General features: G+C 31.9%; 1 protein-coding gene across 2 annotated transcripts; it reads left to right on the top strand.

The window, feature by feature from the left end:
* The first annotated feature begins 3,266 nt into the window (after positions 1 to 3,266).
* On the top strand, positions 3,267 to 14,783 carry LOC124353848. Of its 2 annotated transcripts, XM_046803871.1 has the most exons (4): positions 3,267 to 3,342; positions 10,959 to 11,256; positions 12,397 to 12,789; positions 13,100 to 13,327. In XM_046803871.1, exons 1-3 carry the CDS (start codon positions 3,307 to 3,309, stop codon positions 12,753 to 12,755), a joined length of 693 nt encoding a protein of 230 aa, XP_046659827.1. In that variant the 5' UTR covers positions 3,267 to 3,306; the 3' UTR covers positions 12,756 to 12,789; positions 13,100 to 13,327. The 2 variants fall into 2 exon arrangements, with proteins under 2 accessions (XP_046659827.1, XP_046659828.1); XM_046803872.1 differs by lacking the exons at positions 3,267 to 3,342; positions 10,959 to 11,256 and adding an exon at positions 14,282 to 14,783 and having other exon boundaries at positions 12,589 to 12,789; positions 13,100 to 13,403.
* The last annotated feature ends 2,572 nt before the right edge of the window (positions 14,784 to 17,355 follow it).

Raw genomic sequence — 17,355 nt, 5'->3', positions numbered from 1 at the left:
TTCTCCATATTATTAGTTCAAAAAAGATTTAAGTGATGTTCAACATTAAAAATTTACATTCTTTATATAAATAAAATATTAAAATGTTCAAACGAGTGTGATATAATTTTAAAAGTTTATAACTACTAATAATAGAATACACCATATTTGTATAATTCATGAATGGTTTGGTTTTAATTTCATATAAAATTGCTATTGGAACTTGAAATGACGTTCCATTATGATTTTATCAGAACTGTATGGCAACGTGGAAGAGCAAATGCCTGGTATGTAAAGGGGGACAATTTGAGCCATATTTTGGGAATATCCCGTGTTTTATGTTTAAATATTTCCAGCATATTCTTGCACTAAATATAAGACACTTCGTCAAGATGAGTATGAATGAAAAATATATTATAGACCACCATATATTATAGAATATCTCTAAGTAAACTTATAATTTATAAAAACAGTGCCCTTTTATTGAAAGACTCCCACGTTACACAGATATAATGCTGTTGTCACGTTGTGAGATGGATTGATATAGAGAGAAAACACACGGCGTGGCATTTATAACACAATAGAGTGAGAGCTTTTAGAGGTGATGTGTTACCCCGCTGTGTGGGGGTATGTTTATATGTGTTTGTGAGGACTGTAAGCTCTTGCTACTCTCTCTATGGGGGCTAACAGTGTTTACTGGAACCTACATTGCGGCACTTATTTCTCTAAGATAACAGTGTTAGTTTTCAGTGAATAAATAATAAAGGTTTCAATTTTATGTAATTTGTATCATATGTTAAACAATTACTGATATATTTGGCTCTTATCTATTCATTTTACTAAAGCATTTACTAGGTTAATTGAGTTACACAATGAACTCTGGTCAAAACAAATCAGAATTGTCAAGTCAAGGAAATGTTTATAAATAATCTAGAGGCAATGTTAAAACATATAGGCCTATAAATATGACTCGTTTTATTTTCATTAAGCCATTGTCCACCTTACTATAAGGTCCATGCCAGAGTTTACATAGCAACTCTGTATTAGTTATATTACATCCAAAATAAGGCTGATCGTAAACATTGTGCCTCCACGGGAAGGTTGAAGATGTGATACCTATATCACTCTTGTCCTATACAAGGAAGATACAAATAGTTTTTTTTCATCGTTGCTCAGAGGGAAGGGTATTTTTGAACCGTTATTTAGTTTCGGTATATATTATAATATATATTTTAACAACCCAGTTACTCATTACTGATTAATATTATTTTTCTTACATGTTTTTGGAACTAAATTCTCTAACCTAATTAGTACGTGTAGTAATTTTTCTCTCTTGAAGTTTGTAGCTGAAGATCTTGCTGTCGAGTAATTTTTCCGTAAGTAAAATTTACATTTTCATATTATAAGTTAGCCCTTTCATTCGAAAAATCTATTTTGAATGTAGTATAATATAAATAGTAAAGTAACTTACCTATTATTATGTTTTATTTGCCAGATTATTACATATATAGTTATGGTGATATCCTTCTGACGAGACCACGTTGTCGTGATTATAAGTTGTCTCAATAAATGGCTAATGCCGTCGCAATTTTGTTTAGGAGAGATAAAGTTCTTGTTAAACTTCTTGTTCAACTTAGAGTTGAATGATTCTTCTCCAACTTTAATACTAATGTAAAGTTTTATAAAATGATTAAGTTTGTACGAGGAATTCCAAAATGATATTGGCAGCAAGAAGTGCACCCCTCAAGATATCATTTTAGTTAATTTCTTATTCTATTTTGCATATGTTTCTGTTTTACACTAGATATCTTAAGAATCAGTTGGTATATGGACGTTTTGTGTGTATCATGTTTTGTAAGTAACTTCATTTCTACATAAGAGACTCATCATTTGATCATGGACGTCCGCTATGGATTTCGCTGAACGTTTAGCTTAAATATCCAAAACCTATAGATATCATTATTAGTTTAAAATTTTGCATGCAACCATTAATAAGAACGAGTTTGGTGCCAGACTAGAATCCCATTAAGGTACATGTCAAATCATAGGGTTTATATGAACGCCAATGAAACAAAACTCAGTAGGGTGACAAAATTTCTGTCATGGTTTTGGGAGCTTTAAAATGCCTTTTAAGTTTGGTTATATGTCTGCCAGTCTGCATGCAGGACTGAAAATAAAATGAGCTTATGGACTTTCGTGCATATTCAGCATAGACCTGATACGCGACCTGTGGTCTGGGGTATTCCTATCTTTTAATTATAAGAATTAATTATTTATCCTGCATTCGGTTTTGGATTAAAACAATAAAATTTAGTGAAAAAGAGATATAAATAAAGTTTATTCAGATGAATTACAAGATATCTTTTTGAAGGAAATAGAAAAATCACTAGTGTTTTGGGATTCCAATGAGTTAATAATATAAACTGTACTGAGTTTCAAATATTTGAATTATTTTACAAATATTTCTACATTTGTTCTATAAATAAATATCATGCTTTTTGAAAACGCCCTTAAACCTGTATAGAAACATTTTGAAAATATAAGCAAATTCATGAAAAGCGATAAATTAATGACTCGTAGAATTGGCAAACTAAGTTAAAAAATCTTTTATTAACTCAATTATAGTTAACTTCTAAAAGTCGAAAGAAAAATAATCGATAGGAAGTGAAAATACGTATTAATAATAAAATTTCATATATAATTTAGTATAACAACCTCATATTGCAGTAAAAGTTTTAAATCTTGGGGCACGAAAAGTTTTTAGTTTAAAATGTTTGTTATGAGGTTAGTTGAGTAATATTTTAACATGCTTGCCCAGCATGTGCAGGTAAAGTAAGATTTTTTCAACCAATATTTGTTGAAATTAAACTAAGCCCCTGCCATTTTTACTGAAACTAAAATAATTTTACCCTAACGTGATCATCAGTTCGTTTCCTTAATTAATATGATGTGTAAAGAAAATGGTGAAATACGAGAGACAATTACAGGCAAGAAGTGCTTTTATACAGGTACGATTATTAAGAGTTTATTGGTTAAAATTTAAAAAAGTTCAAATCAACCAGAACAGGAAATAAACTATATAACCTCCAGAAGTTCCCAGTAATGATAAAAGTCTTAGCACATGAGGAAAGATCTAATTACTGTGATAATTGTTTACAAAAAGATCACTTTTACAATATTTATTTAGTTAAAACGTAACACCTAAATGTACACAGTTAGTTTGAGTTATTTACGAACAAGGAAAATACGGCTTCTTAAACCGTATATAAAGAGAGGAGGTCCATTGCTACTTTAGTATCTGAATGTACGAGTAGTATACTTAATATAATGGGTGTATTATTACTGTCTTTCCTTGCATTTGCGGTAAGCTATAAAGTAACATTAATAACCTACCATAATATACATTGAGAAATAACAATTTATTAAATGTATAAAGTAGAATGATTCTTAATTTAACTCTTGAATAAGTATAATAAAATATATTTTTATTTTAAATAATTTAGTTGTTTATATTAACTATTTATTAAAAAATTATTTAAAATTATTTACTTATATTGAAACTGTACTTTATTTTAAACGAAGCCCATATTTCAAATTCTTATCTAATTTTTGAGAGCGATCACCATGAAGAAGTTAAAGCGGCTGAATTAAACTACATAGTAGAAATAAAACTGTTTGTATAACAGGAGACGTTATGAAATAATAACATAAGTAATTAATCTTATAAAAATATATTAGTAAAATATTTCCCATAGTTTTGGTAGTTTCTAGGAGTACAAATTATGGCTTTTTGCATGTTATAATCTACAAATCTTTGAGGATATCCTCTATTTCTAATGGCAGTTTTAAATTTTTTTGGCGTGACAATTAAAATTAGCTCTATTAGACTAAGATAGACCTTTAGGAATTGACTTTTTAACGTTACCAGGATGGCAGTTACTTGAATATTACATTGGATTTGTATAATCGATATGGAGTTTGGTTTTTAGGTGTTCTTGGTACACATCGACATCTATAAACGCAACAATATTTTTTAACGTTACCAGGATGGCAGTTACTTGAATATTACATTGGATTTGTATCATCGATATGGAGTTTGGTTTTTAGGTGTTCTTGGTACACATCGACACCTATAAACGCAACAATATTTTTAGGAACGTTGAAAGTGAATTTTAAAACTGAAAAAGAATTTAATTGTTGGATAAAATGTTTTAAGCTATCCATGCCATGTTTCTAAATGATAAAATTATATTCAATAAAGCGAAATCAAACTAATGGTTTTAAATTTAGAGAATTAAAAGAATTTTGTTCCAAAAATAATTTTGCATATGAAAATGCCATCCTGGTACCCGTTGCAGTTAATTTCACTTGTAAGTAATTTTTGTTTTTTAATATAAAATTATTCATGGTAAGAATAAAAGTTATTAGGTTAGATAAATATGAAGTAAAAGGTTTTACATTACTCGGTTTGAAATAAAAAAAGTTCAATAGTTCCTATGCCATTGCCATGAGGAATATTTACAGACAGTGATTCTACGTCAACTGTATTGATAAGGTCTGGGATATTTCGGAAAGTCTGTTAATAATGTCGTTAGTGTTCTTTATATATAAATCTAAAGATTTGGCCAAAGGTTGGAGATGAGCGTCAACTAAGCTTAAAATTCTTTATGTAGGTAAATCATAGCTAGGTCATAGGTCTTCTAGTTGGAGGGCGAATCGGTTTATGTGATTGAAGTAGTGTGTAAGAAACTAGAGTTGTAGGTGAGCCTGGTATTACTAGGCTAATTTATTGATCAGACAAGATCTGAGTTGGGCTTTTCATTTTCAAAAATTCTGAAAAATTTCAGTGTTCAATTTATCAGTTGGATCTTTTGACAGTAATTTATATATATATATATATATATATATATATATATATTATATATATATATATATATATATATTATCACGGAGTTGCCTTTCAGCCTCTAAAGTATAGTCAGCGATATCTTGAATAACAATGGAGTTGCTTTTGTTTGAAGGTAAAATTATTATGTTTTTGTTTTGTTTAAATTAAGTGATAGCCTTTTTCCACTATAACGTTTTATTTCTTTTTTACGGAAATAGCCAAATGTGAGATTTGCTATATTCGAGGTTATGGTGTTTATATACTACTGTTACACAAGATGATAAGGCGGTAGGCTAAGAGGTTCCCACTAGCTAATAGATTCATGTATATGGGACTGAAGTGGAATTTGGTTTTGCGAAAAGTTAAATTTGACACGGACAACTCTTGCGAAAGCAAGAGCACCAGCTACTAAGTCAATATGATTGAATTTAAGAGTAGGTGAAAAGGTCAATCCTTGAGACAGATCAGACATTTCAGCTTCATTAGGTATGTAGCTAGATAAATTTTTAATCAATTTGCAGTTATCTGAGCTATTTTCAACTTTTTTTATAACTTCTTCTGACATTTGTTGCATTTCGTTGATCATTAACTGTTATGACTGGCTTGACTGTATTAGTGGTTGATGGACTGTTGACAGTAAAATGATCTTTTGAATTTGGATTAAATAGGCTATATCCTTAAACACTGCTTACAAAGCATTTCAAAATTTTAAATGCACAGTTGTAAGTTTTTGAGTAGTGATTGGGATTTTTTTAAAACATAATGTTATCAGATTCATTAATTATTTCATTTAATTGATTATATATACATAGAAATTGTATATACATTTCGAGTTTTAATGTTTTCACTATTTTGTTTGTGTTCTTGGAATTGTCCTTTATAAAATTGTAGAACTATATTTTTGAGCTGAAAACTAGTTCGTGTAGAAAATAATCTAATGTCATTGTGCAAACTTAGAGGAAGAGCAGAAATGGAATATTTGAGACGATGTCCATGCAGAGTAATATCAAAGTTCAAAAATTTCAGAACACAATATGGCAATGTAATACAGCCCTATTTTTTAAAGTTATATAGGTATTTGTTTTACAAAACATGACTTGCTTGTATTTATTATGTTTTGTGTATATGAAAGAAAATAGAAAAATTAAGGAATAAAAGTAAAGTTTCAGAAATAGGAATTATAGTGTATAAAAAATAGTATATACATGATTATTTGATGAAAATTCCAAGTGGGTTATGTATCTTCAAGGAGAACAGAAGAAATTGAACGTTAGAAATCTCTATATTTTGTGTAAAATACAACACATTTTAAAAAGATATAAAGGTGTAATATTCTGACAAAAAATAACAAAACAAATATCCTCTGTGAATAATAGTTATTTAGAATTGAAAGTAGTAAATAATTTAGCATAATACAAGGAAATTGATTTATAAAATTAATCTGTAGTTAATTGTGTAATGTAGTAAAATAATACAAATTAAAATTTTAATTGTTAATTTTATCTCTACAACTATTCATATTTTAAATCTGGACCATCAGGATGTTTAGTTTGAGGGTCCCTCTGAAGAGCTATTTCTAAATAATTAATTTTAAGATTATGTGGATTCTGAATTTGGTTAATACTTTTTAGAGAAAAGCATTCATAGAAGTTATTGTTATGCTCAATTGCATAGGCCGAAATTGAATGGGATTTAACTTTTAGATCGCTGTGATTTTTGTCCATTTTAATGCGCGTTGGTTATTATCTGGCCAATGCAGTCTTTTGGACATTTTTAGACGACAATTGGTAAATGATATTATTGGATTCGCAAATAATTTTCCCAATTATCGGATAATTTATTTTTGTTCTGCTATTACAAACATTTCTTGAGTTTATTATTAAATTGCGTGTTATCCATCAAGGCAGCAAGGTTCAATGCCAAAAGGTTTATTTTTAAATTTTGGGTTAGTTCACAGTTGAGAGTTATCAGTTGTGTGTTTCTCCTGGCTTGTGCAAGCTTATTTCAAAGTACCGTTGTAATTGTTATAACAATTTCAAAATGTTTAATGTAAATCTTATATAACTCATGAAATACAGCTGGTGCCTATGAAAAGCTTAAATGTTAGCTGCTCCGGACTTGTGCAAGGGTATCTTTAAAATGGTCGTCCTTGCATATGCATGACAGATTTCGTTAAAACAATTACCGTTGGAATTTTAATGATATTTTTCAAATAGTAGGTATCTAGTAAATGTTTTATAACTATATTCGACTTTTAAAAATGTTCAAAAGACGACATTATGTTAATAATAAGGAACAGAACGCAAGTATTGTTTAAACCTTTTCTCTTTTATATTGAAACTTATGTGCAAAAGTTGGTTTTCTTAGCTTAACTAGTCTTAGAGATAATTTGTTTGTAAAAAAGGTGTATTATTCACGCTAAGCGAAGATTACTGTATAGTTTATAGCACACGAAGAATAAATCTTAAAAGACTTAGCTGACGGAGAATTTAATGTTCTCACGCAGAGCGTCAGACCATTAGTGATGTAATTGACCGCTTCCTTCCGCCCTCGGTTTGACCCTTTGCCCTAGATTAACACGTTTCATTAGACAGAGAAACTGTACGTACAATTCCAATATATACTATAATCTTTAATTCAATAACATGATATGTGTTTATTGCCCAATTATCAGCCACAATGGATTTAATTTACAGCCTTAAAAGTATAGCATATAAAGAAAATGTAATATTAAAATATAGTTGGTTCATTGATACTGACTATGATATTAAGGAAGGTCCTCTTCTTCCAAGGTCACGTGACTGAGATATAAAGCCCGAGTCTCTCCAAATGAGATATCGTCAGGAGGCGGCCTCTACTCCCATCCTGACCATCCGTCACTTTGTTAGCAAGCGCAAATGTACTAAGGATTAAGTGCTACGAGGGAACTCCTTCAATTCTAAGTGAAAAAAGAATATATCTGTACGTTTAATGTAACCAGGTTTGCCTGTTAAATAAAGTAAGTTAACCTTGTTCAATGTGCAAGTATAATAAGGGATTTCCTCAGTTTTTATTCTAAGCGAACAAAAAAATATCTATCTGTTTAATTAATGTTTAAGTTCACCTGCCGAAGAGTGTACGTTAACCCAGTGTAAGATGAAAATGCAATGAGAGGTCTGGTCTTCTTAATGTTTTGTCTGCTTCTTGTAAGTTTACCTGGTGTAATATGCAAGTACAATAAGTCTTTAATGTTTGTCTAAATGAAATAATATAACTGTCCGTTTCGTGAAATGTAACCAAGTTTGCCTGTCCAAGATTGTAAGTTTACCCGGTGTAATATGCAAGGGCAGTAAGTCTTTAATGTTTGTCTAAATCAAAGAATGTAGCTGACCGTTTCGTGTAATGTAACCAAGTTTGCCTGTCAAAAATTGTAAGTTTACCCGGTGTAATATGCAATTGCAATGTCTTTAATGTTTGTCTAAATGAAAGAATGTAACTGTCCGTATCGTGTAATGTAACCAAGTTTGCCTGTCCAAGATTGTAAGTTTACCCGGTGTAATATGCAAGTTGCAATAAGTCTTTAATGTTTGTCTAAATGAAAGAATGTAACTGTCCGTTTCGTGTAATGTAACCAAGTTTGCCTGTCCAAGATTGTAAGTTTACCCGGTGTAATATGCAAGTGCAATAAGTCTTTAATGTTTGTCTAAATGAAAGAATGTAACTGTCCGTTTCGTGTAATGTAACCAAGTTTTCCTGTGCAAGATTGTAAGTTTACCCGGTGTAATATGCAAGTGCAATGAGAGGTCTCATCGGCTTGTTTCCTAAGTGAAAAAGCATTGGCCATCAAAGGGTTGGCCTAAAGGGGTTCGTGATGAACTTTTGTTACTGAATAAGAGTGAACGTTGGTACAGTAAATGCTTTCTATGTATACTCTGATTAAAAATAAGTTGGCTCAAGAAAATAAACGCATGCACGGATGAAGGAAAGTCCTTTTTGTGCTTTGTACCTGAAAACGTAATGAAATTTTCAAACAATCACTTTACTTTTTTATTACTAGAATGGCTTAAACCAATAGGTTCCTGGATTAAGAATAAATACTTCAATTAAGAACAATTAAGTTGGAGAATATCTGGTTACGCTTCTCAAAACAATCATACGACCTAAAGACAACATTATAAACTGATCCCAGACAGAAAACCTCCAGTAAATGAATTTCCACCGTAATTTCCTCTCTTTCCGCTTTAATATCCTCAACTTCCTTGGGTATACTGTCACTTCTGTTTGAATAAAAAGAAGTATTTAAACTTAATGAAAGCATGTGAATATCTAGTATACACACACACACACACACACACACACACACACACACACACACACATATATATATATATATATATATATATATATATATATATATATATATATATATTGTAACAGACACCAAATTAACCAAGATAGTTTATATATAGTATATACAGTGACAGAGCACTCACGTGGTAAAATAAGAGATCCAGGTTCGAGTCCCGGCGGAGCAAGTACTATTGAAATTAATATAGGTTTTTATATTAAAATTTTATTAATGTAAAATAAAAGTCTATATAAATATAAAAATTTATTAAAGTTATTAAATTAAAACTTTGCTAAACTGTTAGTATAATTCGGAACTGTTGTTTATAAAAGGTTGTACAAAAACATTACTTACAGTTAAAAGGACACCTATACATGACATTAAAACTGATCTAATTGAAATATATGAAAAACTCGAGATTTTATGATAAACTTTAAATATAGTTAAGTATGGGTTACTTTGATGAACATTGTAATTCCAAGTATATTTCACTGAGAAAAATCATAGGGATGTAGTTTTGCTCACCGCCATCCCTAAATTGAAGTACACCAATAAAGTTAATAATTTTCAGCTGTTAATTAATAATTAACTAGTTGTTGTATTTAAAAGTTGAAATGCTACCTGACTGCCGCCATTTTGAGTTTTGTTGACGTTTGTTTAGATCCATTACATGTTGTTTTGCCAAACTTTTCCTCGAAACTGGTTTGATTAATTTCCATATTTTAACCAAATATAATTTACTTTGCATAAAATTGGTTGGATGTTAAATTTATTATTATTTTTAAATATTTTAGTTATATAATTAGTTTCAATTAATAAATAAAATCAACAAAATTAAGATAGTAATTTGAGCGATTAAATGTAATAATGAGCTAAAAGCGTAAGTAATGATATTGTAACTGATTTTATTTAGTAAATTTTAGTAAATATGGATTTAAGTTGGAAATAAAGAATAAAACTCAAAGTTGATAAGACAAAACTTGATATTAATGAGACGTTTGATAATTTTGTCTTTGAAACTGGAGGAACGGAAAAACAGAGAATTGTTGTTATCTCACTAAACATAGTGTTAGTGATTGTCCGCTTAGCATTAAAACAACACTAATAATTATTTTACTTCTAGAGTAATTTACTTGTTCTAAAATGTATAATAATATATTATAACATTGTTCCCTCTTCTTCCCTCCCTATAATATTGGATCATCTGGATCTAAATAGATTACAGGGATTCTGTTCCAGCTGAATCAGACTTCCGTTCTCAATTCGATGACGCTTAAAATTTACATGTTAGCAAAATACTACATTTACTATTTAAAAAAAAAATTACTTCCGTAAGTTCTTTTCTTAAAGATTCTTTTACTAACTTGTGATTTCATGACAAGCATAACATTAATATCACGTAGAAAAATTGTAAGATTGCGTACTATTACATAATTAGGTTTGTGCTTAGCTTTAGGTCTTTCCTGAGTGTCAGGCAAATATGCAATTTAATATTAAAGTTACGCATTTAAAAAAATCAGTAAATGAATCCAAATGAAAAAAGAACTATAAACTAACTGAAAAACACTAGTATTTTATATGAACAAAATTTGTATTAAGACCTTAACAAATAAGTGGATGAATAGTTAAAAAAACCCCTGAATGTGTTGAAATATAGAGTTTATAAGCAGCAACGGTCCAGATGTAGATAGTTATGATTGTACACAGATCATTATTGTGCCTAAATGCTAACCCACTCTAAGCAATATTTTTCAATTTATCAAGGCTTTATCCGTGGCTGAAGCGGATATCAATGTAAGAGACTACGTCTACTGGAAGAAAGCAGACATATCGGCCTGGCACCAATATTTCCCTAGTCGCGCTCTGCAGGAAGAGAACCTGACCAATATGGGCGCAGTAAATGCTGCGGAGAGCGTGGCGCAGGGTCTGGAGGAGAGTCTGCGCAGAGTCGCATGGTACCAGGCGCAGGAGTTGTCGACTGCGCAGTTGATGATGGAGGGAACAAGTGCACAGGGCTGTGTCGAAGGCATCTCTACTTTCATGGACAAAGCTATAGACAATGGTAAGTTATAGCGAAGAAGATTATTTTTAATATGATTCAGAAGATTTTGTAGTCTTGTGAGAAAATTTCACAATTTAAATTTTTGTGTATTGCTTACGGTTAGTTACAAGAGGGCATAGAACATGGCTCTCTTTTTAAAGTATCTAAAAAGCCAGTTTATCTTTAATATTTTAAATAGTACTCTTTATTGCTCAAACATTCATCTGTACAAGTATATAGGATGTAGGATTCATGATTTCTGACCCTTTTTCTAATTATTTAAGGTCTACATGGAGGCTTCTAATTCTGCGAGTATATGAGGAGATAATACATCAGTAAAAGGTATAAGTTTCAGTTTTCCCAAATTAGTGTCAGTTTTCTTGACAATTTTGATTAAAATATGCTAAACCATTCTCCTTTCAGGAAACGGCATGACATAAGTTGTTATATTCTGATGTGAGAATAGAGTAGAGCTGGATCATTGCAAAAGACAGCTCTCTAGAAATGTGTATAATGATTTAAACCTGTACCAAAGAACTAATAGATATATGCTATATTTAAATGTTACGTGAGGTTTACATATTGGTTGCAGCGAATAATATTGACGACGGAATTGTTAGTAACTTTGCTAATCTCATAGTTTGGAAGGGGTTCACTCGCATATTTCAACGTGTGGATAAACACAATTGAATAAGGAATCTGAGATGGAGACGTTCTGAGATTCCTCCTACATCGATTGACGTTGTCTGGTATGCCATCAAAAACATTCTTTGAGTTTAAATTAGGTAGTTGGCGTTTTACTGAAGTAATTTGAACGAATTTTGGAATTCTCTATACAAACCGATAGTCAGCAAAACTATATCGACCTTAAATTGAAACACAAGTCTTTAAATAAAGATCTGTTGTGTTAAGGAATATATAAATTGTGTATACCATCTCTTGTTTGTGCAGAGGTCTCTGTCTACCAGGAAAACATTCTTTGAGTTTAAATTAGGTAGTTGGCGTTTTACTGAAGTAATTTAAACGATTTTTGGAATTCTCTATACAAACCGATAGACAGCAAAAATATATCGACCTTAAATTAAAACATACTTCTTTAAATAAAGATTTTTTTGTAATAAGAAATATATAAATTGTGTATAACGTCTCTTGTTTGTGCAGAGGTCTCTGTCTACCAGGATTGTGCAGCTGACGTATTACCCAGGCTATGGCGCAACAATATAACCCTAATGGTCTCTAACTATCAGAACGCCTATCAGAGGGCGCTAGCAGGCATCGACAGTTGTGCCAGGACCTATCCAAATAAGGACTCTCTGAGTAGGCTGAAGAACTGTGTGGAGGCGTGGAACAGAAACTACTTCACTGTGGCCAACGCTACCAGAAGGTATAACGCCTTAGTTAGTCCGTCCATGACCATCTTCACTACAGTAGCTGAGTGCGCGCAGACTGCTGCCAAGAAAGTTGTCGACAAAGGGATGGCAGTTCTTGGAAAACCTTGTAAACTGCGCGAGGCTGAGTGAAAATGTTGACGCGAAGGAGTACCAGGAACAGGTGGTAAGTTATCTACATCTGTGACTGTCAGTTTAAAGCCAAAAATGATGGTAAATTATATCATTATTTTACTTTGATAATGCTTCACAAACTTTGATTTTGAATGAGGCTAATACAATTTTCACAGTCATTTAGGTCGGAAATAGTAAAATTGATTTGAACAAGGTCCTGGTTTACCTTAAATACCCAATGTCAAACCTACTTGGTTAAAAACCTTAACAAAGGGCACCACGGGTATACTATGCTTTCTCAGTTTTTTTAAGTGTATTTTTGCAAGTGTATTTTAATAGTGCATATTTGGTTACGTTTCCAGTCTACAGGATATTCCAACTACTTGACCCAGAACGACCTCACCTCTCAGGTCCAACTAGCTCAGACCCTCCACAGCCAACAAGTCAGCCAGATAGAAGAGAAGATGTTGTTCTACTACGATCTGCAGAAAAGAGCCCTGGAGAGTTACGTCATAGATTCCAGAGGATCCGGCCACTACTTGTCTCAAGTTACGAACCACCTTTCGGGATACTACTCCACTATTGAGTTCACGTCCAGTGACCATCCAAGTGCCAGTGAATGTTTGTCAAAGGCTAGATCGGCTCTTAATGCTGTTGTCAATTCTGGTAGGAATATAATTTCTTTTTTAATTTACAAAAAGCACTAACTGTAAATTTAGCTTCTCCTATTTATTTAATATTTATCTTCAGTTACAAATTCCTAGCTAGTGGACCATGGGTAGTGCTAGCGCTTGCGTGCGCGTGTGTGTTGTTCCTCATGCCAACCACACAATATTATTTGATCCCTGGGTTCCTAAAAAACTCCTAACACCCAAGAAGGTAGAATCCATGAGAGAGCTGTCTAGGATTGTTCAAAAGGAGATTCTAAGTCAGCAGAACTGATACAACCAGGTGGAGTTAGTTATAGAGATTAGAACACATGAAATATCATAACTAACATTAGAAAGGCTAGGAATATCTCATAGTTCAAGTGGATATGTCCATAAGGGTTCCTGAGTTTCAGAGCTTGCCCTGAGAGAAAATTAGCTGTAGAGACTAGAATTCTTCCTTAAAACATGACATCTGAATGGAGTTTCATGACATTTAATAATTGATGCGATGGCATCTAGTGATTACGTTGGAGATCTGAAGTTTCTGGACCTGACAGATAGAAAATAGGTTGGAGTAGAGAAAGTTATGCTTAAAAACCCATTTATGGCCTTATAGTAATAAAAATATACTAAAGGAAACATAATAGTTGATGTTCACATTCCAAGTCTATTTAATTACATTTACAAAGATAAACTTTTTAGTATTCTACCCCCGAACATTGTACTAATAAGTCCTAGTCAGAGATTTAGTCCGAATTGAGTTTCATGGACTTACAGTGTGTTAAATACATTCTGAACTCTAGCGATACTACAAGAAAACATTTGGTACTTAAGATTTCTTTTTAAAGTTATCCAAATATTGAATGTGTTTCCTAATTTAACTGAATGTTATAGGATCTTCAGCAGCCTTGGTGTGCGACCAGAAGATTGTCAACGACACCAAATATCTTCTATCCAAAGTTAATAGTGAATTTTCCGGAGTGAACAGTGTCCTGCCTGCAACCGGAAATGTGGTAATCCTCTCTTGCTTCAGTGAAGGATACATCTTTGCAGATAAAACAATCCTTAACTGCTTCAAGGTTGCCTCTTCATATTTCAGTGCGAATTACAAGGACGTGTACGATAGTGTTGTAAAGGACGTAGCGACACTTCTGGGATATGAGAGGAACTTCTTCGGGAACTCTTCTCTTCCTTGCGCCGACTCTGTACTCAGGAGAGCCTACTCGGAAGCGGAGAAGGTCTTGTATGACATGCAGCGCTGTCTGTATATAGAGTCTGGAACTAAATACGCCGTCACTACCCCGTCCCCAATCTAATACTAGTAATTAGCAAAGTTAACTATAAAGTACATATTCTTATTGTAGACAATACTATGCTTCAATAAAATTAATAGCAACAATAAAAGGATTTCCTTTTTTAATCGCTCACATTTCTTTTAGTTGTGTGTGTTTGAAAATAATATATATATATATATACACACACACACACACACACACATATCTATATTATTTATACATAAATGTGTGTGTGTACGTATAAAAAATATAAATAAATAAATAAATATATATATATATATATATATATATATATATATATATATATATATATATATATTTGAATATTTGAAGAAAGAGAGCGCACGTAAGCAATTTGTACCTTCGTCCAATCTCTCACCCTTGACCGTCAAGGTTGTGGTGAGTTTGTTGTTATTCTAAGGAAATATGAAAGTAACGGTGTTTATTCAGATATTTACCATTGAGCAGTGCTAATTAGTGACACTACGTTTCGAGAACCACAATCTGATCACTTCCTCAGGTGCATGACTAGCCTAGATCATAACCAAAACCTGTGTTAAAATAAACAAATTATAACCGAGCGTTTCGAGAAGTATAAGTCAGGACACATAAAAAAACATTACATCTTGAGCTCTACAATACTATCTCTTCATATGAAGAGCTGGAAACGTAGTATTACTAATTCTTTGTATTAATAAACAATGGCAAATGTCCGGAAAAAAATCCGTTTACTAAATTTATTGACAACATCAAACATATTGTGTGTCAACTATCTCATATCCCTACCGTATTACACTGTGTCTAAACCATGGAAATAGCGAAAAACAATTATAATTAATAATTATAATAATACAAAAATAATAAAAGTTTAAATAATTAATAAGTAAAGTAGATGCTGTTGTGTTTAGTGAGTTCTTCATCTAAGGAAGAGATTATATTGCAGATCTCGAAACGTGGTGCTATTAATGTTTTGTATCACTGAACGTTGAAAATGACTGTAAAACAATGTTACCTTCATAAACCTTCCATCGCAAGAAAGTTTTAGTGACAGAAGTGAGGAACTACATGATTCAGAAAAAAAGCACCTTTAATCAATAAGACTGTATCTATAAAAAGATTTACATCAATTTTCATGTATGTAGTAATTAAAGCTGTTGGTTTTCAAAGCTATAGAACGCGACGATGAATTGAGCGTCTATAAACAGGAATTTGAAATTCCTGATATTTTGCAGGATGCAGGATGCAGAGCCTGTCAGTCATATCTAATCTTTCCTGCGCGATAGTTATTGTTCTGAATGGGGAGGGACGAATCGTTTGTTCTCGGGGTAAAAACAGGGTCCGAGGGTGATCGCCTGAACAACATGGCTGGACTATGCTTCCCCTGGGGTCAGGGGTAAGATATTCAGTTCGGTCACATTCCAGTAACAGGGCTCCCCCCAACAAGAATGTGCACGGCATAAGGAAGACCAAACGTGAATGTACAGTTCTGAGCCGATGTTGTAGTATTGGAGTCTGCTAAGAATTTAATAAAAATGAAATTAAACTACTCCAATGCATCACATTAAACTTCTATTAATGCACATTTTCTACTCTCATTTGTGTTGCAGCAAAAGTAAATTTTATTGCTTATTGATTTTGAAAAACAAAATATAACTGTACATTTATAAATGATATGCTTTATGTAACTACGAAGACCTCTTACTTGCAAAAACCAGGTTCTATGGAACACAGTTGAGGACGAGGCTGGTTCTCTGTGTTCATCCACTACGTTGGCCCCAGTGGGAAAAGAAATGTTAAATATTTGAAATTATAAGCATATTCATCACTCATATTTTATTGTGCGATTCTAATGATCCCGATTGTTAAATATTTTAATACTGTCCAAGCGCGATACCTCCATCATTGTGATTATTAGTTAAACAAGCATATTGTTGGTCAGTTTCCATTTAATGAGAATTCCCTACTGAAAAAGAGTATTTAAGTAATTTGTTTAAAAAAAAGTTACAAATAGCTGATTATTGAGTTCAGTTGAGGACAAAAAGTTAACTGCCAGTGTTGGAGAAAATAAAACAATTTTTGTACATTTTTTAAGAGTTTATAAAGCTTTTTACAACGCTTTTATGAAGCTGTTACGAATTTAATAAAAATTAAATTAAACTACCACAATGCATAGTAATCACATTAAACTTCAATTGTTGTACATTTTATACTTATATTTGTTGCAGAAAAAATGAATTAAATTGGTTAATGCTGTTGAAAAACAAATTATATATTATGTACTCTTATTGTACATTTATAAATGATACGCTTTATGTAACTACTAAATACCTCATAAGTGCAATAACTTGGACACCACGATCAATGTGACAAAAATAGTGATGAGGCTGGTTCTGTGGTTTGAACCAAAACGTTACTCCCAATGAGAAAACAAATGTTAATTATTTTTAAATTACATGAATATCACTCGTATTTTATTCTGCGATTCTAACGATCACGATTATTAAATATTTTAATAAGTTTCAACTGCGATATCTCCATCAATTTTTTAAATGATTTCTTAATTTATTACTTAAACAACACAGGGTGGCAGAATAGTTAATACAAGTACGATTCATTGACAAATTTTTATTTTTATTATAGTGTATCATAAAATGTCTAATCTGAAAAGATGCT

The sequence above is a fragment of the Homalodisca vitripennis genome, chromosome 2 (genome assembly GCF_021130785.1).
Source record: "Homalodisca vitripennis isolate AUS2020 chromosome 2, UT_GWSS_2.1, whole genome shotgun sequence".
Classification (NCBI taxonomy): domain Eukaryota; kingdom Metazoa; phylum Arthropoda; class Insecta; order Hemiptera; family Cicadellidae; genus Homalodisca; species Homalodisca vitripennis.
This window is presented reverse-complemented; position numbering and strand designations above follow the sequence as displayed.